The 26,729-nt window shown below is 41.3% G+C and overlaps 1 protein-coding gene across 1 annotated transcript; it reads right to left on the bottom strand.

The window, feature by feature from the left end:
- Positions 1–3,804: 3,804 nt before the first annotated feature.
- Positions 3,805–26,265, bottom strand: LOC106583848 (tripartite motif-containing protein 55). The gene is made up of 6 exons (XM_045705326.1): positions 25,991–26,265; positions 19,673–19,843; positions 15,644–15,838; positions 9,828–9,920; positions 4,210–4,367; positions 3,805–4,021 (listed from the first exon to the last, which is right to left on the bottom strand). Exons 1-6 carry the CDS (start codon positions 26,102–26,104, stop codon positions 3,829–3,831), a joined length of 924 nt encoding a protein of 307 aa, XP_045561282.1. The 5' UTR covers positions 26,105–26,265; the 3' UTR covers positions 3,805–3,828.
- Between the last annotated feature and the right edge of the window lie 464 nt (positions 26,266–26,729).

The following is a 26,729-nucleotide window of genomic DNA, read 5'->3' as shown; positions in this document are numbered from 1 at the left end:
GTACTTGTTCTGCCCATTCATTGGCTCCAGGCTTTGGTCCATCTTGGGTTAGTTATAAAAAGCTTTGAAAGTACGCATCACGAGTTTTGATTGGTTTAAAGTTTAGTACACGGCGGCATTTCCCTGTCCAGCTAGCGAACATAAAAGTAAGTATTTTGAAATGCAAGAATTGACAACAAATGGAAATATGTTCAGAATAACTAAATATACCCAATATGTGAAAACCAGCTCCTCCCTTGACATATAGCACCAGTCAAAAGTTTGGACACACCTACTCATTCAAGGGTTTTTCTTAATTTTTACTATTTTCTACATTGTAGAATAGTAATGAAGACATCAAAACAATGAAATAACACATGGAATCATGTAGTAACCAAAGAAAAGTGTTAAACAAATCAAAATATATTTTAGATTCTTCAAAGTAGCCACCCTTTGCCTTTATGACAGCTTTGCACACTCTTGGCATTCTCTCAACCAGCTTCATGAGGAATGCTTTTCCAACAGTCTTGAAGGAGTTCCCACATATGCTGAGCACTTGTTGGCTGCTTTTCGTTCACTCTGCGGTCCAACTCATCCCAAACCATCTCAATTAGGTTGAGGTCGAATGATTGTGGAGGCCAGGTCATCTGATGCAGCACTCCATCACTCTCCTTCTTGGTCAAATAGCCCTTACCCAGACTAAGGGTGTGTTGGGTCATTGTCCTGTTGAAAAACAAATGATAGTCCAACTAAGCGCAAACCAGATGGGATGGTGTATCGCTGCAGAATGCTGTGGTAGCCATGCTGGTTAAGTGTGCCTTGAATTCTAAATAAATCACAGACAGTGTCAATAGCAAAGCTCCCCCACACCATCACACCTCCTCCTCCATGCTTCACGGTGGGAACCACAATACAGAGATACGTTCACCTACTCCGCGGCTCACACGGCGGTTGGAACCAAAAATCTAACATTTGGACTCATCAGACCAAAGGACAGATTTCCACCTGTCTAATGTCCATTGCTCGTGTTTCTTGGCCCAAGCAAGTCTCTTCTTATTATTGGTGTCCTTTAGTAGTGGTTTCTTTGCAGCAATTTGACCATGAAGGCCTGATTCATCTGAACAGTTGATTTTAAGATGTGTCTGTTACTTGAACTCTGAAGCATTTATTTGGGCTGCAATCTCTGTGGCTGGTAACTCTAATGAACGTATCCTCTACAGCAGAGGTAACTCTGGGTCTTCCTTTCCTGTGGCGGTCCTCATGAGAGCCAGTTTCATCATAGCACATGATGGGTTTTTGAGACTGCACCTAACTTCTATGGGCTAGGTGGGACGGTAGCGTCCCACCTGCGGGACACAGCCAGTGAAATATCAGGGCGGCAAATTGAAAAACAAAATGTCATAATTCAACTTTCTCAAACATACAACTATTTTACACCTTTTTAAAGATACACTTCTCCTTGATGTAACCACATTGTCCGATTTCAAAAAGGCTTTACAGCGAAAGCAAAACATTAGATTATGTTAGAAGAGTACATAGACAAAAATAATCACACAGCCATTTTCCAAGCAAGGACATGTGTCAATAAAACCCAAAACACAGCGAAATGAAGCACTAACCTTTGACGATCTTTATCAGATGACACTCCTAGGACATTATGTTACACAATACATGTATGTTTTGTTCGATAAAGTTCATATTTATATCCAAAAACAGCATTATACATTGGCGTGTGACGTTCAGAAAATATTTTGCCTCCAATACTCCCGGTGAATCAGCACAACAATTTACAAAAATACCCATCATAAACGTTGATAAAATATTAAACTGTTATTCAAAGAATTATAGATGAACATCTCCTTTATGCAACCGCTGTGACAGATTTCAAAAAAGCTTCACGGGGAAAGCACACTTTGCAATAATCTGAGTACGGCGCTCAGAAACATACACCAGGCAATACAGATACCCGCCATTTTGGAGTCATCTAAAATTATAAATAGCATTAGAAAAATTCACTTACCTTTGATGATCTTCATCGGAAGGCACTTCCAGGAATCCCAGGTCCACAACAAATGTTGTTTTGTTCGATAAAGTCCATAATTTATGTCCAAATAAGTCCTTGTTGTTTGCGTGTTCAGTAAGCTACTCCAAATGTAGGAAGCGCGACGAAAATGTCAGGACAAAAAGTTATATTTACGTTCATTGAAACATATCAAACGTTGTAAAACATCAATCTTTAGGGCCTTTTTAACTTAGAACTTCAATAATATTCCAACTGGACGATTCCAGTGTCTTGAAAAACGTTTTGGAACACAGCTACCTCCACACGTGAATGCATAATTGTGGCCTGTCATTCTCTCGGTCATCAGACTCCAGGAGGTCTTGTTCGCTCTCTGTTGACTGCAAAAGCCTGAAACACGTTCTAAAGACTGTTGACATCTAGTGGAAGCCTTAGGAAGTGCAAATTGAACCCTAAGTCACTGTTTACTGAATAGGCCCAGTCTTGAAAAACTACAATCCACTTCCTGGTTGGATTTTTCTCAGGTTTGTGCCTGCCATATGAGTTATGTTATACTCACAGACACCATTCAAACAGTTTTAGAAACTTCAGAGTCTTTTCTATCCAAATCTACTAATAATGTGCATATTCTAGTTTCTGAGCCAGAGTAGTAACCTGTTTAAATTGGGTACGTTTTTCATCCGGCCGTGAAAATACTGCCCCCTAGCCCAGACAGGTTTTAAAGACATTTTCAGAATTCTTGAAATTTTCCGGATTGACTGACCTTCATGTCTTAAAGTAATGATGGATTGTCGTTTCTCTTTGCTTATTTGAACTGTTCTTGCCATAATGTGGACTTGGTCTTTTACCAAATAGGGCTATCTTCTGTATACCACCCCTACCTTGTCACAACACAACTGATTGTCTCAAATGTATTAAGAAGGAAAGAAATTCCACAAATTAACTTTTAACAAGGCACACCTGTTAATTGAAATGCTTTCCAGGTGACTACCTCATTAAGCTGGTTGAGAGAATGCCAAGAGTGTGCAAAGCTGTAATCAAGGCAAAGGGTGGCTACTTTGAAGAATCTCAAATATAAAATACATTTTGATTTGTTTAACACTTTTTTTGGTTACTATATGATTCCATATGTGTTATTTCATAGTTGATGTCTTCACTATTATTCTACAATGTAGAAAATAGTAAAAAAAATAAAGAAAAACCATGGAGATCGATCATTTGTGCTCCCGTGTGACGCAGCGGTCTAAGGCACTGCATCTCAGTGCAAGAGGCGTTACTACAGTCCCTGGTTCAAATCCAGGCTGTATCACATCCAGCCGATGATTGGGAGTCCCATAGGGCGGCGCTCAATTGGCCCAGCGTCGTCAGGTTTGGCCGGGATAAGATGTCATCGTAAATAAGAATTTGTCTGACTTACCTAGTTAAGTAAAGGTTAAAAAAAATATATATAAAATCTGGAAAACTAAAGCAGCCCAACACCTATGGGTGCCAATATAGCTAAGACGGTTTCTTTGACAGTTTGCTTGTTGTATAGCATTACTATTAGACATAAAGGCTCATACATGCTTACAACATGTTATGGAGTTTTACCAAGTGTCACTGGTATGATGAATTGACAGTGACAACTAAACTGACACATGAGGTTTCCTCTACGGCCACCAGGGGGAGCTATGACACAAACAGATTTAATTTAAAAGGTACTGAATTGCCATTTGATGAATTCCAGGAAGAAAAGGGACAGAGACCGTTTGACGAAATAGAGATAGTGTATTTAATATCTCTTATCTGACAACTGGAAATATTTGGCGTATTTGGCGTATACTGAATTCTCAAGCTTTCTGTTTGCTGCTTTCTCCGGTGGCCCCTTCCTCTTCAGAAATGCTGTGTATCTCCCAGCTGAGGCAGGCGTCAGAGTCTGAGTCATCTGAGTCGTCCTCGCCCTGCTCCGCCAGGGAGGCTGTCTTGGTCAGCATCACGTCCAAACTCCTGTAGGCCATCGGGTCAAAGCTGGTCCGCCCAGACCTGATAGAGAGAGAGAGAGAGAGAGAGAGAGAGAGAGAGAAATGTGTATTTACTGCACAATTTAAAAGCACTACAGAGTATCACTGGCAGGGAGGTGGAATTATTTGAAACAATTCACACATTTTAATATATGAATAAAACAAATGACAATTATAAATTCAAAAACAAATTTTCGTCTAATTCTGTACCTCCAGGCCTTGAGGTCCTGAGAGATGTTCTTGACCAGGCTCTTCCCTCTCACGATGCCCATCCTGCGGACGTCAATGCCGGACATCAGGTCCTCTACGTACTGACCCAGGGAGATGGACTCTCTATACTGGGCTGACCAGTCCACTGGCTCCAGGACCTGCTCCAGGTATAAAAATACAAAATACATTGTGGTCCTGTATGGCTCAGTTGGTAGGGCATGGCGCTTGCAATGCCTGGGTTGCGAGTTCCAGGGCCCGCCATACGTAAAATGTAAAACTTTGGATAGAAGTGTCTGCCAAAAGACAAAAACTGGTTGAATCAATATTTTTTCCACGTCATTTCAAACCCAAAATTCAATTTGATGACTTTGAATCTATGTGGAAAACTGATTGGATTTGCAAAAAAATTATCAACATTAGGGTATTAGGGGAATGGCGGCCATTTTACGGGCTCCTAATACCCTCCTGACCAATAATTGTGCTATTTTGTGTACTTTTTGGCATTTATCAGAAGTTTTTTGTTTGTTTGTTGTAGATAATATTTCCGCCATCATTTCCTATGACTGAAAAGCGCTTCTTGATCACTAACCTGAATTTGGATGAAGACTTCTACTTCAATGAGGCAAAAGACATTGATTATTATATACACTCGGAGACGGTGCTATAGAGGCCGGTGTGCGAGATACCTGACTACATCGGAGAGTGGATAAACCACCTCTACCCTCCGTTCTATTGGCGAACGTACAATCACTGGAGAATAAACTGGATGAGCTCCATTCGAGACTATCCTATCAACATGATTTGAAGACCTGTAATATGTTTCTCACAATCGTAGCTGAACAAGGCCATAGTAAATATAAATCTAGACGGTTTTTCTATACATCGGCAGGACAGAACGGTGGCGTCGGGGAAGCTCGTGTGTGTCTGTTTGTTAACAACCGCTGGTGCGCTAATATTAAAATCTGGAGGTTCTGCTCACCCGAGTTAGATTACCTCATGATAAGCTGTAAAGTTTATGTTTTTCAAAGCTGTCTATTTACAACCACAAACACTCAACGAACTGTATAAGTGCATCAACAATGTCGTCCCCACAGTGACCGTACGTACATATCCCAACCAGAAGACATGGATTACAGGCAACAACCACACTGAGCTAAAGGCTAGATCTGCCACTTTTAACCTGTTGGGGGTAGGGGGCAGTATTTGCACGGCCGGATAAAAAACGTACCCGATTTAATCTGGTTATTACTACTGCCCATAAACTAGAATATGCATATAATTATTGGCTTTGGATAGAAAACACGCTAAAGTTTCTAAAACTGTTTGAATGGTGTCTGTGAGTATAACAGAACTCATATGGCAGGCAAAAACCTGAGAAGATTCCTTACAGGAAGTGACCTGTCTGACAAGTTCTTGTTCTTCTTGGCTCTCTTTAATGAAAACTGAGGATCTTTGCTGTAACGTGACACTTCCTACGGCTCCCATAGGCTCTCAGAAGGCGGGAAAAAGCTGAATGATGTAATTCCAGCCACTGGCTGAAAAACAGTAGCGCTTTTGGTAAGTGCTCTATCAGAGGACAATGGGACTGAGGCGCGTGCACAAGTCGACCCCATGTTTTTATTTTCTCTCTCTTTGAACCTAAACACGCTTTCCCGGTCGGAATATTATCGCTTTTTTTACGAGAAAAATGGCATAAAAATTGATTTTAAACAGCGGTTGACATGCTTCGAAGTACGGTAATGGAATATTTAGAATTTTTTTGTCACGAAATGCGTCGTGCGCGTCACCCTTCTTTACCATTCGGATAGTGTCTTGAACGCACGAACAAAACGCCGCTATTTGGATATAACTATGGATTATTTTGAACCAAACCAACATTTGTTATTGAAGTAGAAGTCCTGGGAGTGCATTCTGACGAAGAACAGCAAAGGTAATACAATTTTTCTTATAGTAAATCTGACTTAGGTGAGGGCTAAACTTGGTGGGTGTCTAAATAGCTAGCCCTGTGATGCCGGGCTATCTACTTAGAATATTGCAAAATGTGCTTTCACCGAAAAGCTATTTTAAAATCGGACATAGCGAGTGCATAGAGGAGTTCTGTATCTATAATTGTTAAAATAATTGTTATGTTTTTTGTGAACGTTTATCGTGAGTAATTTAGTAAATTCACCGGAAGTTTGCGGGGGGTATGCTAGTTCTGAACGTCACATGCTAATGTAAAAAGCTGGTTTTTGCTATAAATATGAACTTGATTGAACAAAACATGCATGTATTGTATAACATAATGTCCTAGGGTTGTCATCTGATGAAGATCATCAAAGGTTAGTGCTGCATTTAGCTGTGGTTTGGGTTTATGTGACATTATATGCTAGCTTGAAAAATGGGTGTCTGATTATTTCTTGCTTGGTACTCTGCTGACATAATCTAATGTTTTGCTTTCATTGTAAAGCCTTTTTGAAATCGGACAGTGTGGTTAGATTAACGAGAGTCTTGTCTTTAAAATGGTGTAAAATAGTCATATGTTTGAGAAACTGAAGTAATAGCATTTCTAAGGTATTTGAATAACGCGCCACGGGATTCAACTGGCTGTTGAGTAGGTGGGACGAATTCGTCCCGCCGACCCTAGAGAGGTTAAAGAGCGGGACACTAATCCGAACGGTTATAAGAAATCCCGCTATGCCCTCCGACGAACCATCAAACAGGCAAAGCGTCAATACAGGATCAAGATCAAATCCTACTACACCAGCTCTGAAGCTCGTCAAATGTGCCTAGGCTTGCAAACTATCACGGATTACAAAGGGAAACCCAGCCACAAGCTGACCAGTGACATGAGCCGACCAGACAAGCTAAATACCTTCTATGTTTGCTTCGAGGCTAGCAACACTGAACCGTGCATGAGAGCACCAGCTGTTCTGGACGACTGCGATCGTGCACTCATTATCCGATTTGAGTAAGACCTTTAAACATGTTAACATTCACAAGGCCGCAGTACCAGACAGATTACCAGGACACATACTCAGAGCATGCTCTGACCAACTGGCAAGTGTCTTCACTGACATTTTAAACCTCTCCCTGACCCAATCTGTAATATCTACATGTTTCAAGTAGACCACCGTAGTCCCTGTGCCAAGACCGCCAAGGTAACCTGTCTAAATGACTATTGTAGCGTTCACATCTGTAGATGTGCAACGTGAGAATGCTGTTCATTGACTACAGCTCAGCGTTCAACACCATAGTGCCTTCCAAGCTCATCACTAAACTATGGTCCCCTCCCTCTGCAACTGGATCCTGGACTTCCTGATGGGCCGCCCCCTGGTGGTGAGGGTAGGCAACAACACATCCACCACACTCAACACGGGAGCCCCTCAGGGGTGTGTGCTCAGTCCCCTCCTGTACTCTCTGGTCACCCACGACTGCATGGCACAACTCCAACACCATCATCATTAAGTTTGCCAACAACACAATGGTGATAGGTCAGATTTTTTTATATATATATTTTTTTTAAGTAAACTTTATTTAACTAGGCAAGTCAGTTAAGAACAAATTCTCATTTTCAATGACGGCCTAGGAACAGGAACATGTTCAGGGGCAGAAAGACAGACTTTTTACTTGTCAGCTTGGGGATTCGATCTAGCTACCCATCGGTTACAAGTCCAACGCTCTAACCACTAGGCTACCTGCTGCCTCGATTATTGACGAAGATGAGAGAGGTCAGAGACCGGAAAGTGTGGTGCCAGGACAACAACCTTTCCCTCAATGTCAGGAAACGGAAGGCTGAGCACGCCTCAGCAGGCTGAAAAGATTTGTCATCCTCAAAAAGTTCTACAGCTGCACCATTGAGAGCATCTTGACTGGCTGCATCACCACTTGGTATGGCAACTGCTTGACATCTGACCGCAAGGCGCTACAGAGGGTAGTGCGTACAGCCCATTACATCACTAGGGCCAAGCTCCCTGTCATCCAGGAGCTTTATACCAGGTGGTGCCAGAGGAAAGCCCTAAAAATTGTCAAAGAATGTTCTCTCTGCTACCGCAAGGCAAGCGGTACCAGTGGCCATTTGATTAATTGTTCATTAGTCTTATGGCTTGGGGGTAGAAGTTGTTAAGGAGCCTTTTGTTCCTAGACTTGGCGCTCTGGTACATATACCTCAACAACTCTGTACCCTGCACATCAACTCTGTACTGGTACCCCATGTATAAAGCCAAGTTATCATGGACTCTGTACTGGTACCCCATGTATATAGCCAAGTTCCCAAGTTCTCTCACGTCACCCCGCTCCTCCGCTCTCTCCACTGGCTTCCAGTCGAAGCTCGCATCCGCTACAAGACCATGGTGCTTGCCTACGGAGCTGTGAGGGGAACGGCACCTCCGTACCTTCAGGCTCTGATCAGGCCCTACACCCAAACAAGGGCACTGCGTTCATCCACCTCTGGCCTGCTCGCCTCCCTACCTCTGAGGAAGCACAGTTCCCGCTCAGCCCAGTCAAAACTGTTCGCTGCTCTGACACCCCAATGGTGGAACAAGCTCCCTCACGACGCCAGGACAGCGGAGTCAATCACCACCTTCCGGAGACACCTGAAACCCCACCTCTTCAAGGAATACCTGGGATAGGATAAAGTAATCCTTCTAACCCCCCCCTTAAAAGATTTAGATGCACTATTGTAAAGTGGTTGTTCCACTGGATATTTAGGTGAATGCACCAATTTGTAAGTCGCTCTGGATAAGAGCGTCTGCTAAATGACTAAAATGTAAATGTAAATGTAAGTTATCATGGACTCTGTACTGGTACCCAGTGTACACTACCGTTCAAAAGTTTAGGGTCACTTAGAAATGTCCTTGTTTTTGAAAGACAAGCACATTTTCTGTCCATTAAAATAACATCAAGTTGATCAGAAATACAGTGTAGACATTGTTAATGTTGTAAATGACTATTGTAGCTGGAAACGGCTGATTTTTAATGGAATATCTACATAGGCGAACAGAGGCCCATTATCAGCAACCATCACTCCTGTGTTCCAATGGCACGTTGTGTTAGCTAATCCAAGTTTATCATTTTAAAAGGCTAATTGTTCATTAGAAAACCTTTTGCAATTATGTTAGCACATCTGAAAACTGTTGTTCTGATTAAAGAAGCTCTAAAACTAGTCTTCTTTAGACTAGTTGAGTATCTGGAGCATCAACATTTGTGAGTTCGATTACAGGCTCAAAATGGCCACAAACAAAGAACTTTCTTCTGAAACTCGTCAGTCTATTCTTGTTCTGAGAAATGAAGGCTATTCCATGTGTGAAATTGCCAAGAAACTGAAGATCTCGTACAACGCTGTGTACTACTCCCTTCACAGAACAGAGCAAACTGGCTCTAACCAGAATAGAAAGAGGAGTGGGAGGCCCCGGTGCACAACTGAGCAAGAGGACAAGCACATTAGTGTGTCTAGTTTGAGAAACAGACGCCTCACAAGTCCTCAACTGGATATTGAACTGTGCCCAGTGGGTTATTTCCAAAGGGGTCTTCTGGTCAAACAGAATAACATCTATTGATTAAAGAACAACAGACTGGTCTACTGAGGCTAAATGATGATGATGATGATGATGAAAAGACCAGAACATGCCATTCATTACCTTCTCAGCCTCTCTGTGTAGACGCCTCTCCCCCTTCAGGAAGTCAACAGGGCTCTTACTGGCATCTACATGTTTCTTCATCTCAGCGTGGACCTTGAATGAATTCATGCATTTGATTAGATTATTGTAACAGGATATATCTTTATACTTTAGCCAACATATTTTAGTGTTCTGTTGTTATGTGTCTTGTATGTAACAATTCATCAACACACATGAAGTGAATTCCCTGTGGAACTCCCTGAGCCAGGGTTGTGGGTTCGATTCCCACGGGGGGGCCAGTACAAAAACAAAAATGCATGAAATGAGATGAAATGGATGCATTCACTACTGTAAGTCACTCTGGATAAGAGCGTCTGCTAAATGACTAAAATGTAAAATGTAATTGAATTTCCAAGAAAGTTAAAGGTAACAGTGGATGCAATATATTTAATACAGGTTTGATACAATACCAGCTGCAACACACAGTTGTTTCAGCAAAATCGTTTTTTTTATAACTAACCAAGATAGAACACAGCCTGTTGTTTCCAATGACAGCAAATGAATCATAGTGGGCAGAACAAGCAAGGAGGTGGGCAGAGCCAAGCACGAGATAGCGAGATCGTATTGGTGCGTTCTATCATGTATTTGCATATTTCTGTTAGGGAACCCCTACTCTGTGAAATGGGCTGTGTGCAATAACTCAATTCACCCTTGGAACTCCTTCTAAACAACACCATTTAAAAAAAAAGTAAAAAAAATTCAGCAAAGAGTAAAGTCTATAAAACGCAGTCCACTCCAGTTTGTTACAGATTATGGAGATCAACTCTTCATTGATGAGAAGATTAGCAGTATGGCAGCCAAAAAAAACCATCTTCTTCCACTGCCGGCCACTAGGCTTCCTTTCATCACCAAATTTGATAGTGAGTGGAAATACAATCAGGATATTCAAATTTCTACATCAGGTGAAATATCTGGCTCGTTGTTCTATCTATTTCTATTTTGCCTCCATATCTGTGCTTCAGCTCCACTATAAGGGTCAGAGTAGTGCAGAAGATGTCGCACGCTGAGGCAGTGAAGAAAGTATGGGTGATAGATGGATCAAGGGTGAGGGATTCTGAGAGGATCCCTGTGATAGTAGTAGATCAGAACAGAGGGATCGGCCAATGAGTGATATACAGTACCAGTCAAAGTTTGGACACACCTACTCATTCCAGGGTTGTTCTTTATTTTCTTTTTTCTATTTTCTACATAATACAATAATTGTAGAATAATAGTGAAGACATCAAAACTAGAAAATAACACATATGGAATCATGTAGTAACCAAAATAGTGTTAAACAAATTCAAATATTTTAGATTCCTCAAAGTAGCCACCCTTTGCCTTGATGACAGCTTTTGCACTCTTGGCATTCTCTCAACCAGCTTCATGAGGTAGTCACCTGGAATGCATTTCAATTAACAGGTGTGCCGTATTAGAAGTTAATTTGTGGATTTTCTTTCCTTATTGCGTTTGAGCCAATCAGTTGTGTTGTGACAAGGTAGGAGTGGTATACAGAAGATAGCCTTATTTGGTAAAAGACCAAGTCCATATTATGGCAAGAACAGCTCAAATAAGCAAAGAGGAAAGACAGTCCATCATTACTTTAAGACATGAAGGTCAGTCAATCCGGAGAATTTCAAGAACTTAGAAAGTTTCTTCAAGTGCAGTCGCAAAAAAAAACATCAAGCGCTGTGATGAAACTGGCTCTCATGAGGACCGTCACAGGAAAGGAAGACCCAGAGTTATCCTCTGCTGCAGAGGATACGTTCATTAGAGTTACCTGCACCTCAAAATGCAGCCCAAATAAATGCGTCACAGAGGTAACTCTTAACATAATTAGATGCCAACTGCCGTTAAACTCCACCGAAGAAGACTGTGTGAATGTCTACCTGCTACACAGAGCACGTTGTTAAGAGAGGAGCGGCGGGGGAGAGCATCTTTACTCTATTTTTATACTCACTGGTATAAACTACTAGGTATCTGTACTTTACTTCACTACATTTTCTAAAGAAAATGATGTACTTTTTACTCCATACATGTTCCCTGACACCCAAAAGTACTCGATACATATTGAATGCTTAGCAGGACAGAAAATGGTCCGATTCACACACTTATCAAGAGAACATCCCTGGTCATCCCTACTGCCTCTGATCTGGAGGACTCACTAAACAGAGAACATCCCTGGTCATCCCTACTGCCTCTGATCTGGAGGACTCACTAAACAGAGAACATCCCTGGTCATCCCTACTGCCTCTGATCTGGAGGACTCACTAAACAGAGAACATCCCTGGTCATCCCTACTGCCTCTGATCTGGAGGACTCACTAAACAGAGAACATCCCTGGTCGTCCCTACCGCCTCTGATCTGGAGGACTCACTAAACAGAGAACATCCCTGGTCATCCCTACCGCCTCTGATCTGGAGGACTCACTAAACAGAGAACATCCCTGGTCATCCCTACTGCCTCTGATCTGGAGGACTCACTAAACAGAGAACATCCCTGGTCATCCCTACTGCCTCTGATCTGGAGGACTCACTAAACAGAGAACATCCCTGGTCATCCCTACTGCCTCTGATCTGGAGGACTCACTAAACAGAGAACATCCCTGGTCATCCCTACTGCCTCTGATCTGGAGGACTCACTAAACAGAGAACATCCCTGGTCATCCCTACTGCCTCTGATCTGGAGGACTCACTAAACAGAGAACATCCCTGGTCATCCCTACTGCCTCTGATCTGGAGGACTCACTAAACAGAGAACATCCCTGGTCGTCCCTACTGCCTCTGATCTGGAGGACTCACTAAACAGAGAACATCCCTGGTCATCCCTACTGCCTCTGATCTGGAGGACTCACTAAACAGAGAACATCCCTGGTTATCCCTACTGCCTCTGATCTGGAGGACTCACTAAACAGAGAACATCCCTGGTCATCCCTACTGCCTCTGATCTGGTGGACTCACTATACACACATGCCTCTTTGTAAATTATGTCTGAGTGTTGGAGTGTGCCCCTGGCTATCTGTAAATCAATTTTAAAAAACACATTGTGCTGTCTGCTTAATATAAGGAATTTTAAATTATTTTGATACTTAAGTATATTTTAGCAATTTATTTACTTTTGATACTTCAGTATATTTAAAACCAAATACTTTTAGACTTTTACTCAAGTAGTATTTTACTGGGGGACTTCTCTATTAATGTATCTTTACTTTTACTCAATAAGCATTTTACTTGTCATTTTCTATTAATGTATCTTTACTTTTACTCAAGTATGATGTACTTTTTCCACCACTTTCCCCTACTGTACCATATTCATCCAATAATCAACATGAAATACCCACAGGAGACTGTGGTTCCAGGTTTTCCCTAAGTGCCTCTTAAATTATTGCTAGTGGTTGTACTACACAGTTATCCTTTTATTACACATGTTGTTTTTGTTTACATTGTGAACATAGTCAATGTAGCTAGCTAGAGTTTTCTGCTAGATAGTAGCTTCTTGACTTCATAACTCTTAGTAAAATAACCAGTGGTGCCTATTGGAGGCCACAGCCAGTGGTGCCTATTGGAGCCCAGAGCCAGTGGTGTCTATTGGAGGCCACAGCCAGTGGTGCCTATTGGAGGCCACAGCCAGTGGTGTCTATTGGAGGCCACAGCCAGTGGTGCCTATTGGAGGCCACAGCCAGTGGTGCCTATTGGAGGCCACAGCCAGTGGTGTCTATTGGAGGACACAGCCAGTGGTGTCTATTGGAGGCCACAGCCAGTGGTGCCTATTGGAGGCCACAGCCAGTGGTGCCTATTGGAGGCCACAGCCAGTGGTGCCTATTGGAGGCCACAGCCAGTGGTGCCTATTGGAGGCCACAGCCAGTGGTGCCTATTGGAGGCCACAGCCAGTGGTGCCTATTGGAGGACACAGCCAGTGGTGCCTATTGGAGGACACAGCCAGTGGTGTCTATTGGAGGCCACAGCCAGTGGTGCCTATTGGAGGACACAGCCAGTGGTGTCTATTGGAGGCCACAGCCAGTGGTGTCTATTGGAGGCCACAGCCAGTGGTGCCTATTGGAGGCCACAGCCAGTGGTGCCTATTGGAGGACACAGCCAGTGGTGCCTATTGGAGGACACAGCCAGTGGTGTCTATTGGAGGCCACAGCCAGTGGTGCCTATTGGAGGACACAGCCAGTGGTGCCTATTGGAGGCCACAGCCAGTGGTGCCTATTGGAGGCCACAGCCAGTGGTGCCTATTGGAGGCCACAGCCAGTGGTGCCTATTGGAGGCCACAGCCAGTGGTGTCTATTGGAGGCCACAGCCAGTGGTGCCTATTGGAGGACACAGCCAGTGGTGCCTATTGGAGGCCACAGCCAGTGGTGTCGAGGCCATTTGGTAACCAAAATCAACTTTATTTCTCATTATTTTAATTCCCAAGAAAGAATGAACGCGCATGTCAGCCGTCAAATTGAACTTCGGTGTTTCTTGAGCTCGGGATGAATTGGAACGCCGACTGTGAGCCAGGCCTAATCGCCCAACATCAGCGCCCGACCTCACTAATGCTCTTGTGGCTGAATGGAAGCAAGTCCCTGCAGCAATGTTCCAACATCTAGTGGAAATCCTTCCCAGAAGAGTGGAGGCTGTTATAGCAGCAAAGGGGGGGACCAACTCCATATTAATGACTTCCCAGAAGAGTGGAGGCTGTTATAGCAGCAAAGGGGGGACCAACTCCATATTAATGACTTCCCAGAAGAGAGGAGGCTGTTATAACAGCAAAGGGGGGACCAACTCCATATTAATGCCCATGATTTTGGAATGAGATGTTGGACCAGCAGGTGTCCACATACTTTTTGTCATGTAGTGTAGATAGATAGATAGTATAATTGCACATTATGGGGTATTGTGTATAGGCCAGTGACCAAAATGTTTAGTTTAATTTAATACATTTTAAATTCAGGCTAACAAAACAAAATGTGGAAAAAGTAAAGGGGTGTGAATAGTAAAATTGATTAAATGAAAAAGTTTGTGTCACTGGAATTATGTTATTAGACATTTTTAGAAATTAATTAATAATAAGTATTCAAACCCTTTGTTATGGCGAGCCTAAATAAGTTCAGGAGTAAAAATGTGCTTAACAAGTCACATAATAAGTTTCATGGACTCACTCTGTGTAATAATAGTGTTTAACATGATTTTTGAATGACTACCTCATCTCTGTACTCCACACATACAATTATCTGTAAGGGCCCTCAGTCAAGCAGTGAATTTCAAACACAGATTCAACCACAAAGACCAGGGAGGTTTTCCAATGCCTCGCAAAGAAGGGCACCGATTGGTAGATGGGTAAAAATAAAAAGCATATATTGAATATCCCTTTGAGCATGGTGAAGTTATTAATTACACTTTGGATGGTGTATCAATACACCCAGTCACTACAAAGATACAGGCGTCCTTCCTAACTCAGTTGCCGGCGATGAAGGAAACTGCTCAGGGATTTCGCCATGAGGCTAATGGTGACTTTAAAACAGTTACAGGGTTTAATGGCTGTAATAGGAGAAAACTGAGGATGGATCAACAACATTCTAGTTACTCCACAATACTAAACCAATTACAGAGTAAACAAAAACATATATTGGTTACTACATGATTCCATATGTGTAATTTCATAGTTTTGATGTCTTCAATATTATTTTACAATGTAGAAAATAGTAAAAAAATAAAGAAAAACCTTTGAATGAGTAGGTGTTTCCAAACTTTTGACTGGTACTGTACATCCTGTAGGATCTGAAAATAACTCAAACGTGTTATTATCCTCACCTTCTGGGGAGCGCTGAGCTCGTCCATGCCATCCTGGAGGCAACGGCACCTCATGGAGCACTCCGTGTGGACCCTCATGACCATGTGTCTCACTTTCATCTGGATCTCCCAGATCAGACTGTCCCCCAGCTTCTTCAGGAAAGCCTCAATGTCCTTAGAGGAGGAGAGGAGGTCCTGCTTCTGGCCCACCAAACCCTACAGAGAGAGATGGGCCAGTTCAACATAGAGACTATAACCCTACAGAGAGAGATGGGCCAGTTCAACATAGAGACTATAACCCTACAGAGAGAGATGGGCCAGTTCAACATAGAGACTATAACCCTACAGAGAGAGATGGGCCAGTTCAACATAGAGACTTTAACCCTACAGAGAGAGATGGGCCAGTTCAACATAGAGACTATAACCCTACAGAGAGAGATACAGAGATGGGCCAGTTCAACATAGAGACTATAACCCTACAGAGAGAGATGGGCCAGTTCAGCATAGAGACTATAACCCTACAGAGAGAGATGGGCCAGTTCAACATAGAGACTATAATCCTACAGAGAGAGATGGGCCAGTTCAACATAGAGACGATAACCCTTGGAGGAGGAGAGGAGGTTCTGCTTCTGGCCCAGCAGACCCTACAGAGTAACACAGAGAGGACTGTCAGCTAAACTCTGATTTACACTGGGTCGTACTCGTTAGCGCACACCGTAGCAAAACGTTTTGGAACGGAAAATGTTTTGCAATGAAAATGAGTTTCTTATTGGATGAGTTAATTTTCTTCCAACTGGTTTCTAGTGAATTCGACCCTGATACGATCCATTTCTGTTTGAAGTAATCTATTAAATCCAATCAAAGTTTGTCACATGCGTCAAATAAAACAGGTGTAGACTTTACCGTGAAATGCTTACTAACGAGCCCTTTCCCAACAATGCAGAGTTAAAAAGTAAGAATAATTTGCAAAAAAAAAGGAAATAGTTAAACAATAAAATAACAACTATATACAGGAAGTACCAGGTAGTAATGAGGCTATATACAGGAAGTACCAATACTGAATCAATGTGCAGTGGTACCAGGTAGTAATGAGGCTATATACAGGAGCAGTGGCTTCTTCCTTGCTGAGCGGCCTTTCAGGTTATGTCGATATAGGACTTGTTTTACTGTGGATGTAGATACTTTTGTACCTGTTTCCTCCAGCATCTTCACAAGGTCCTTTGCTGTTTTTCTGGGATTGATTTGCATGTTTTGCACCAAAGTACGTTCATCTCTAGGAGACAGAATGCGTCTCCTTCCTGAGCTGTATAAAAAAACAAACACTGTATTCTGAAAACTATCATAGGTTTCTACAGATGATGCAATCTCTATTGCACTCCACACTGCCCTTTCACACCTGGACAAAAGGCACACCTATGTGAGAATGTTGTTCATTGACTACAGCTCAGCGTTCAACACCATAGTGCCCTCAAAGTTCATCACTAAGCTAAGGATCCTGGGACTAAACACCTCCCTCTGCAACTGGATCCTGGACTTCCTGACGAGCCGCCCCCAGGTGGTGAGGGTAGGTAACAACACATCTGCCACGCTGATCCTCAACACTGGAGCCCCTCAGGGGTGCGTGCTCAGTCCCCTCCTGTACTCCCTGTTCACTCATGACTGCGTGGCCAGGCACGACTCCAACACCATCATTAAGTTTGCCGATGAGACAACAGTGGTAGGCCTGATCACCGACAACAACGAGACAGCCTATAGGGAGGAGACAAAGACCTGGCCGTGTGGTGCCAGGACAACAACCTCTCCCTCAACGTGATCAAGAAAAAGGAGATGATTGTGGACTACAGGAAAAGGAGGACCGAGCACGCACCCGTTCTCATCGACGGGGCTGTAGTGGAGCAGGTTGAGAGCTTCAAGTTCCTTGGTGTCCACATCACCAACAAACTATCATGGTCCAAGCACACCAAGGCAGTCGTGAAGAGGACACGACTAAACCTACTCCCCCTCAGGAGACTGAAAAGATTTGGCATGGGTCCTGAGATCCTCAAAAGGTTCTACAGCTGCACCATCGAGAGCATCCTGACTGGTTGCATCACTGCCTGGTATGGCAACTGCTCGGCCTCCGCCCACAAGGCACTACAGAGGGTAGTGCGTACGGCCCAGTACATCACTGGGGCCAAGCTTCCTGCCATCCAGGACCTCAATACCAGGCGGTGTCAGAGGAAGGACCAAAGAAGTGCAAAAGACTCCAGCCACCCTAGTCATAGACTGTTCTCTCTGCTACCGCACGGCAAGCGGTACCGGAGCGCCAAGTCTAGGTCCAAGAGGCTTCTAAACAGCTTCTATCCCCAAGCAATAAGACTCCTGAACAGCTAATCAAATGGCCACCCAGACTATTTGCATTACATTATTTTTCTTAAAACAGCATTGTTGGTTAAGGGCTTGTAAGTAAGCATTACACTATAAGGTAAAGCATTACACCTGTTGTAGTCAGCATTTCACTGTGAGGTCTACTACACCTGTTGTATTCAGCATTTCACTGTAAGGTCTACTACACCTGTTGTATTCAGCATTTCACTGTGAGGTCTACTACACCTGTTGTATTCAGCATTTCACTGTGAGGTCTACTACACCTGTTGTATTCAGCATTTCACTGTAAGGTCTACTACACCTGTTGTATTCAGCATTTCACTGTGAGGTCTACACCTGTTGTATTCAGCATTTCACTGTAAGGTCTACTACACCTGTTGTATTCAGCATTTCACTGTGAGGTCTACCTACACCTGTTGTATTCAGCATTTCACTGTAAGGTCTACTACACCTGTTGTATTCAGCATTTCACTGTGAGGTCTACTACACCTGTTGTATTCAGCATTTCACTGTGAGGTCTACTACACCTGTTGTATTCAGCATTTCACTGTGAGGTCTACTACACCTGTTGTATTCAGCATTTCACTGTGAGGTCTACTACACCTGTTGTATTCAGCATTTCACTGTGAGGTCTACTACACCTGTTGTATTCAGCATTTCACTGTAAGGTCTACTACACCTGTTGTATTCAGCATTTCACTGTGAGGTCTACTACACCTGTTGTATTCAGCATTTCGCTGTAAGGTCTACTACACCTGTTGTATTCAGCATTTCACTGTGAGGTCTACTACACCTGTTGTATTCAGCATTTCACTGTGAGGTCTACTACACCTGTTGTATTCAGCATTTCACTGTAAGGTCTACTACACCTGTTGTATTCAGCATTTCACTGTGAGGTCTACTACACCTGTTGTATTCAGCATTTCACTGTAAGGTCTACTACACCTGTTGTATTCAGCATTTCACTGTAAGGTCTCCACCTGTTTTATTCGGCGCGTGTGACAAATAACATTTGATTTGATTTGTACCCCTGATTTTATTTTATTTTAGGTACTTTATCTTTTGTAATTCAATTCATGTGTAGTGTTTTTATTAAATTTTTTACTTCAATGTTATTTTATGTTTCTTCAGAGAAAATATGTGTATTGGTGTCCTATGTTTTTTGTTGTTGTTGTAATTTGAAATATAATTATTTTTAAAATGCAACCGAACGAAACGTAGCATAGTCTATATCCTAATATTTTCAATAACATATTATTTTTCCAGTAGTACAGGACTTTTCTCTCATTACTGCGTCCTCCTTAGCCACATTGAACAACATATTGCCACCGAGAATAACTGCAGAAGAGTTGCTGACGTTATGCAAATTGTCCGGAAAACGTGGAGGGAAAAACCCATCGGACTTGCTGTGAATGGTTTAGTTTGTCAAAATCGGAAATCTGTATTTATTTTCTGAATTCCTCTCCAATTTAACACATCTTAATCTGTATACTAGACTAATATTTCGAGGTAATAACGAATAATAATGAAATGCTACTGATAATAACGAAGTATTATAGTGAAGTTGCAGGGAAAAGCCAAGTATTTCTTTTGAAAAGGATTCTCATGCAAAAAAAAAATCTCTATATATACACGTTTCTCCCAACTATAGTCTTGTTATTTACCTCATCCAGGTAGACCTACCTCAATGCATTGTTTGTTTGCTTCATGTTTGTCCAGCAGACTCTTCATCTGTTTGGCGAAGCTCTCCTTTCTCTGCTCGTACACATGTAATAGCTTGGACACTGCATGGGTGCTGTGGTGGCCGAACAGCTTACATCCTGCGCAGATCAGCGTGTTATCCTGCAGACACACCTGGAAACAACCAGACAACAAAACCTTTACACATTTCAGTCATTTATCAGCGGCTCTCATCCGGAGTGACTTGGAGTTAGTAGTGTTTTATATATAGAGAGAGAGGTAGTGTTTTATATAGAGGTAGTGTTTTATATAGAGGTAGTGTTATATATAGAGGTAGTGTTATATATAGAGGTAGTGTTATATAGAGGTAGTGTTATATATAGGGGTAGTGTTATATAGAGGTAGTGTTATATGGAGGTAGTGTTTTATAGAGGTAGTGTTATATATAGATGTAGTGTTATATAGAGGTAGTGTTATATAGAGGTAGTGTTATATATAGAGGTAGTGTTATATAGAGGTAGTGTTATATAGAGGTAGTGTTATATATAGAGGTAGTGTTATATATAGAGGTAGTGTTATATAGAGGTAGTGTTATATAGAGGTAGTGTTATATATAGAGGTAGTGTTATATAGAGGTAGTGTTATATATAGAGGTAGTGTTATATATAGAGGTAGTGTTATATAGAGGTAGTGTTATATAGAGGTAGTGTTATATATAGAGGTAGTGTTATATAGAGGTAGTGTTATATATAGAGGTAGTGTTATATATAGATGTAGTGTTATATATAGGTAGTGTTATATATAGAGGTAGTGTTATATATAGAGGTAGTGTTATATAGAGGTAGTGTTATATAGAGGTAGTGTTATATATAGAGGTAGTGTTATATATAGGTAGTGTTATATAGAGGTAGTGTTATATAGAGGTAGTGTTATATAGAGGTAGTGTTATATAGAGGTAGTGTTATATAGAGGTAGTGTTATATATAGAGGTAGTGTTATATATAGAGGTAGTGTTATATATAGAGGTAGTGTTTTATATAGAGGTAGTGTTATATAGAGGTAGTGTTATATATAGAGGTAGTGTTATATATAGATGTAGTGTTATATATAGGTAGTGTTATATATAGGTAGTGTTATATAGAGGTAGTGTTATATATAGGTAGTGTTATATAGAGGTAGTGTTATATAGAGGTAGTGTTATATAGAGGTAGTGTTATATATAGAGGTAGTGTTATATATAGAGGTAGTGTTATATATAGAGGTAGTGTTATATATAGAGGTAGTGTTATATAGAGGTAGTGTTATATATAGAGGTAGTGTTATATATAGAGATAGTGTTTTATATAGAGGTAGTGTTTTATATAGAGGTAGTGTTATATAGAGGTAGTGTTATATATAGAGGTAGTGTTATATATAGAGGTAGTGTTATATATAGAGGTAGTGTTATATAGAGGTAGTGTTATATATAGAGGTAGTGTTATATAGAGGTAGTGTTATATAGAGGTAGTGTTTTATATAGGGGTAGTGTTATATAGAGGTAGTGTTATATAGAGGTAGTGTTATATATAGAGGTAGTGTTATATAGAGGTAGTGTTATATAGAGGTAGTGTTATATATAGAGGTAGTGTTATATATAGAGGTAGTGTTATATATAGAGGTAGTGTTATATATAGAGGTAGTGCTATATATAGAGGTAGTGTTATATAGAGGTAGTGTTATATAGAGGTAGTGTTATATATAGAGGTAGAGTTATATAAAGAGGTAGTGTTATATAGAGGTAGTGTTATATATAGAGGTAGAGTTATATAGAGGTAGTGTTATATAGAGGCAGTGTTTTATATATAGAGAGAGGTAGTGTTATATAGAGGTAGTGTTATATAGAGGTAGTGTTATATAGAGGTAGTGTTTTATATAGGTAGTGTTTTATATAGAGGTAGTGTTATATATAGAGGTAGTGTTATATATAGAGGTAGTGTTATATATAGAGGTAGTGTTATATAGAGGTAGTGTTATATAGAGGGAGTGTTATATAGAGGTAGTGTTATATAGAGGTAGTGTTATATATAGGTAGTGTTATATAGAGGTAGTGTTATATATAGGTAGTGTTATATATAGGTAGTGTTATATATAGAGGTAGTGTTATATAGAGGTAGTGTTATATAGAGGTAGTGTTATATAGAGGTAGTGTTATATATAGAGGTAGTGTTATATAGAGGTAGTGTTATATAGAGGTAGTGTTATATATCGAGGTAGTGTTATATATAGAGGTAGTGTTATATATAGAGGTAGTGTTATATAGAGGTAGTGTTATATATAGAGGTAGTGTTATATATAGAGGTAGTGTTATATAGAGGTAGTGTTATATATAGAGGTAGTGTTATATATAGAGGTAGTGTTATATAGAGGTAGTGTTATATAGAGGTAGTGTTATATATAGAGGTAGTGTTATATATAGAGGTAGTGTTATATATAGAGGTAGTGTTATATAGAGGTAGTGTTATATAGAGGTAGTGTTATATATAGAGGTAGTGTTATATAGAGGTAGTGTTATATATAGAGGTAGTGTTATATAGAGGTAGTGTTATATAGAGGTAGTGTTATATAGAGGTAGTGTTATATATAGAGGTAGTGTTATATATAGAGGTAGTGTTATATAGGGGTAGTGTTATATAGAGGTAGTGTTATATAGAGGTAGTGTTATATAGAGGTAGTGTTATATAGAGGTAGTGTTATATATAGAGGTAGTGTTATATATAGAGGTAGTGTTATATATAGAGGTAGTGTTATATATAGAGGTAGTGTTATATATAGGTAGTGTTATATTCCCCTCTTTCCACTGGGATTCTCTGCCTCTAACCCTTTTACAGAGGCTGAGTCACTGGCCTACTGGTGTTCTTCCATGCCGTCCATGGGAGGGGTGCGTCACTTGAGTGGGTTGAGTCACTGACGTGGTCTTCCTGTCTGGGTTGGCCCCCCCCTTGGCTTGTGCCAAGGCGGAGATCGCTGTGGGCTATACTCGGCCTTGTCTTAGGACGGTAAGTTGGTGGTTGGAGACATCCCTCTAGTGGTGTGGGGGCTGTGCTTTGGCAAAGTGGGTGGGGTTATATCCTGCCTGTTTGGCCCTGTCCGGGGGTATCATCGGATGGGGCCACAGTGTCTTCTGATCCCTCCTGTCTCAGCCTCCAGTATTTATGCTGCAGTAGTTTATGTGTCGGGGGGCTAGGGTCAGTCTGTTACATCTGGAGTATTTCTCTTGTCTTTTCCGGTGTCCTGTGTGTATTTAAATATGCTCTCTCTAATTCTCTCTTTCTCTCTTTCTGTCTTTCTCTCGGAGGACCTGAGCCCTAGGACCATGCCTCAGGACTACCTGGTATGATGACTCCTTGCTGTCCCCAGTCCACCTGGCCGTGCTGCTGCTCCAGTTTCAACTGTTCTGCCTGCGGCTATGGAACCCTGACCTGTTCACCGGACGTGCTTGTTGCACCCTCGACAACTACTATGATTATTATTATTTGACCATGCTGGTCATTTATGAACATTTTAACATTTTAACATTTTGACCATGTTCTGTTATAATATCCACCCTGCACAGCCAGAAGAGGACTGGCCACCCCTCATAGCCTGGTTCCTCTCTAGGTTTCTTCCTAGGTTTTTGGCCTTTCTAGGGAGTTTTTCCTAGGGAGTTTTTCCTAGCCACCGTGCTTCTTTCACATGCTTTGCTTGCTGTTTGGGGTTTTAGGCTGGGTTTCTGTACAGCACTTTGAGAATATCAGCTGATGTACGAAGGGCTATATAATAATAAATTTGATTTGATTTGATTTAGTGTTATATATAGGTAGTGTTATATATAGAGGTAGTGTTATATAGAGGTAGTGTTATATAGAGGTAGTGTTATATAGAGGTAGTGTTATATAGAGGTAGTGTTATATATAGAGGTAGTGTTTTATAGAGGTAGTGTTATATATAGAGGTAGTGTTTTATAGAGGTAGTGTTTATATAGAGGTAGTGTTATATATAGAGGTAGTATTATATATAGAGGTAGTGTTATATAGAGGTAGTGTTATATATAGAGGTAGTGTTATATATAGAGGTAGTGTTATATAGATGTAGTGTTTATATAGATGTAGTGTTTATATAGATGTAGTGTTTATATAGAGGTAGTGTTTATATAGAGGTAGTGTTATATATAGGGGTAGTGTTATATATAGGGGTAGTGTTATATATAGGGGTAGTGTTATATTTAGATGTAGTGTTTATATAGAGGTAGTGTTATATATAGATGTAGTGTTATATATAGAGGTAGTGTTATATATAGAGGTAGTGTTATATAGAGGTAGTGTTATATATAGGGGTAGTGTTATATATAGGGGTAGTGTTATATAGAGGTAGTGTTATATAGAGGTAGTGTTATATAGAGGTAGTGTTATATATAGAGGTAGTGTTATATATAGAGCTAGTGTTATATATAGATGTAGTGTTATATATAGAGGTAGTGTTATATATAGAGGTAGTGTTATATATAGAGGTAGTGTTATATATATAGAGGTAGTGTTATATATAGAGGTAGTGTTATATATAGAGGTAGTGTTATATATAGAGGTAGTGTTATATATAGAGGTAGTGTTATATATAGAGGTAGTGTTATATATAGAGGTAGTGTTATATATAGAGGTAGTGTTATATATAGAGGTAGTGTTATATATAGAGGTAGTGTTATATATAGAGGTAGTGTTATATATAGGGGTAGTGTTATATATAGAGGTAGTGTTATATAGAGGTAGTGTTATATATAGAGGTAGTGTTATATATAGAGGTAGTGTTATATATAGAGGTAGTGTTATATATAGGGGTAGTGTTATATATAGGGGTAGTGTTATATATAGGGGTAGTGTTATATAGAGCATCATGTTGTGGGGGTGCTTTGCTCTTGGAAAGGATGCCACCTTTCCAAAAAGTCCGTTCGTCAAAGTTCTGCCCTGCAGGAGCTGCCCCCGGTCAAACTGAGTCTTGTTATTGTGAAGTGGGAATGTCTAGGAGCAACAACGGTTCAGCCGCGAAGTGGTAGGCCACACAAGCTCACAGAACAGGACCGCCGAGTGCTGAACCGTGTAGAGTATAAAAATAGTCTGTCCTCGGTTGCAACACTCACCAAGTTCACAACTGCCTCTGGAAGCAACATTAGCACGAGCTGTTCGTCGGGACCTTCATGAAATGAGTTTCCATGGCCGAGCAGCCACACACAAGCCTAAGATCACCATGTGCAATGCCAAGCGTCGGCTGGAGTGGTGTAAAGCTCACCGCCATTGGACTCTGGAGCAGTGGAAACACATTCTCTGGAGTGATGAATCACGCTTCACCATCTGGCAGTCCGACGGACAAATCTGGGTTTGGTGGATGCCAGGAGAATGCTACCTGCCCGAATGCATAGTGCCAACTGTGAGGTTTGGTGGAGGAGGAATAATGGTCTGGGGCTGTTTTTCATGGTTCGGGCCCCTTAGTTCCAGTAAAGGGAAATCTTAACGCTACAGTATACAATGACATTCTAGATGATTCTGTGCTTCCAACTTTGTGGCAACAGTTTGGGGAAGGCCCTTTCCTGTTTCAGAATGACAATGCCCCCGTGCACAAACTGAGGTCCATACAGAAATGCTTTGTCGAGATCAGTGTGGAAGAACTTGACTGACCTACACAGAGCCCTGACCTCAACCATATCGAACACCTTTGAGATAAATTGGAACGCCGACTGTGAGCCAGGGCCTAATCGCCCAACATCAGTGCCCGACCTCACTAATGCTCTTGTGGCTGAATGGAAGCAAGTCCCCGCAGCAATATTCCAACATCTAGTGGAAAGCCTTCCCAGAAGAGTGGAGGCTGTTATAGCAGCAAAGGGGGGACCAACTCCATATTAATGCCCATGATTTTGTAATGAGATGTTCAATGAGCAAAATTTGTATATATAGAGGCAGCCTATATGGTCTTGATCAGAAAATTGTGGTCTCATACAATAGAAAATATGGTATAGTCCCAAATGACACTATTCCCTATATGGAGCCCTATGAGCCCTGGTCAGATGTAGTGCATTATATAAGGGAATTAGTGTTGACTGAGAACACGTTCTCATTTACAGCAATGACCTGAGGAATAGTTACAGGGGAGAGGAGGAGGGCGAATGAGCCAATTATAAGCTGGGGATGATGAGATGGCCTTGATGGTATGAGGGTCAGATTGGGAATTTAGCCAGGACACCGGGGGTTAACACCACTTACTCTTATGATAAGTGCCATGAAAGACATTTTGGATGAATGTGAACACTCAACATACCAGATTCATGATTTCATTATGATCAGGGCACATGAATTCCTTCAGAGCTTGCTGCTTAGCCTCGTTACTCTCCGTCCTTTCTTTCAGTATCGCCACAACGTTCTCAACAAACATGTTCCTCTTCAAGCCATTGAGTCCCTTGTCGGGTAAGATGTTCACCTACAATAGACAGGTTGTGTGGTTAGAAGTGCATGTTGTTGATTCATATCTTACATCACGGTGATTTGATTGGGCCAAATGTATAAGTTGTCAGATACTGTATGACCAAGGAAAGGGTGTGTGTTTACAGAGGACACTGGAGTAGGCAACAACAGGCATTATGGCAACAACAGGCATTATGGCAACAACAGGCATTATGGCAACAACAGGCATTATGGCAACAACAGGCATTATGGCAACAACAGGCATTATGGAAACAACAGGCATTATGGGAACACATTATGGGAACAACAGGCATTATGGGAACAACAGGCATTATGGGAACAACATGCATTATGGGAACAACAGGCATTATGGGAACACATTATGGCAACAACAGGCATTATGGGAACAACAGGCATTATGGGAACAACAGGCATTATGGCAACACATTATGGCAACAACAGGCATTATGGGAACAACAGGCATTATGGCAACAACAGGCATTATGGGAACAACACGCATTATGGAAACAACAGGCATTATGGGAACAACAGGCATTATGGGAACACATTATGGCAACAACAGGCATTATGGGAAC

Source organism: Salmo salar, chromosome ssa22 (assembly GCF_905237065.1).
Source record: "Salmo salar chromosome ssa22, Ssal_v3.1, whole genome shotgun sequence".
NCBI lineage: Eukaryota > Metazoa > Chordata > Actinopteri > Salmoniformes > Salmonidae > Salmo > Salmo salar.
Note: the sequence above shows the minus strand (reverse complement) of the source record. Positions and strands in the feature narration are given on the sequence as shown.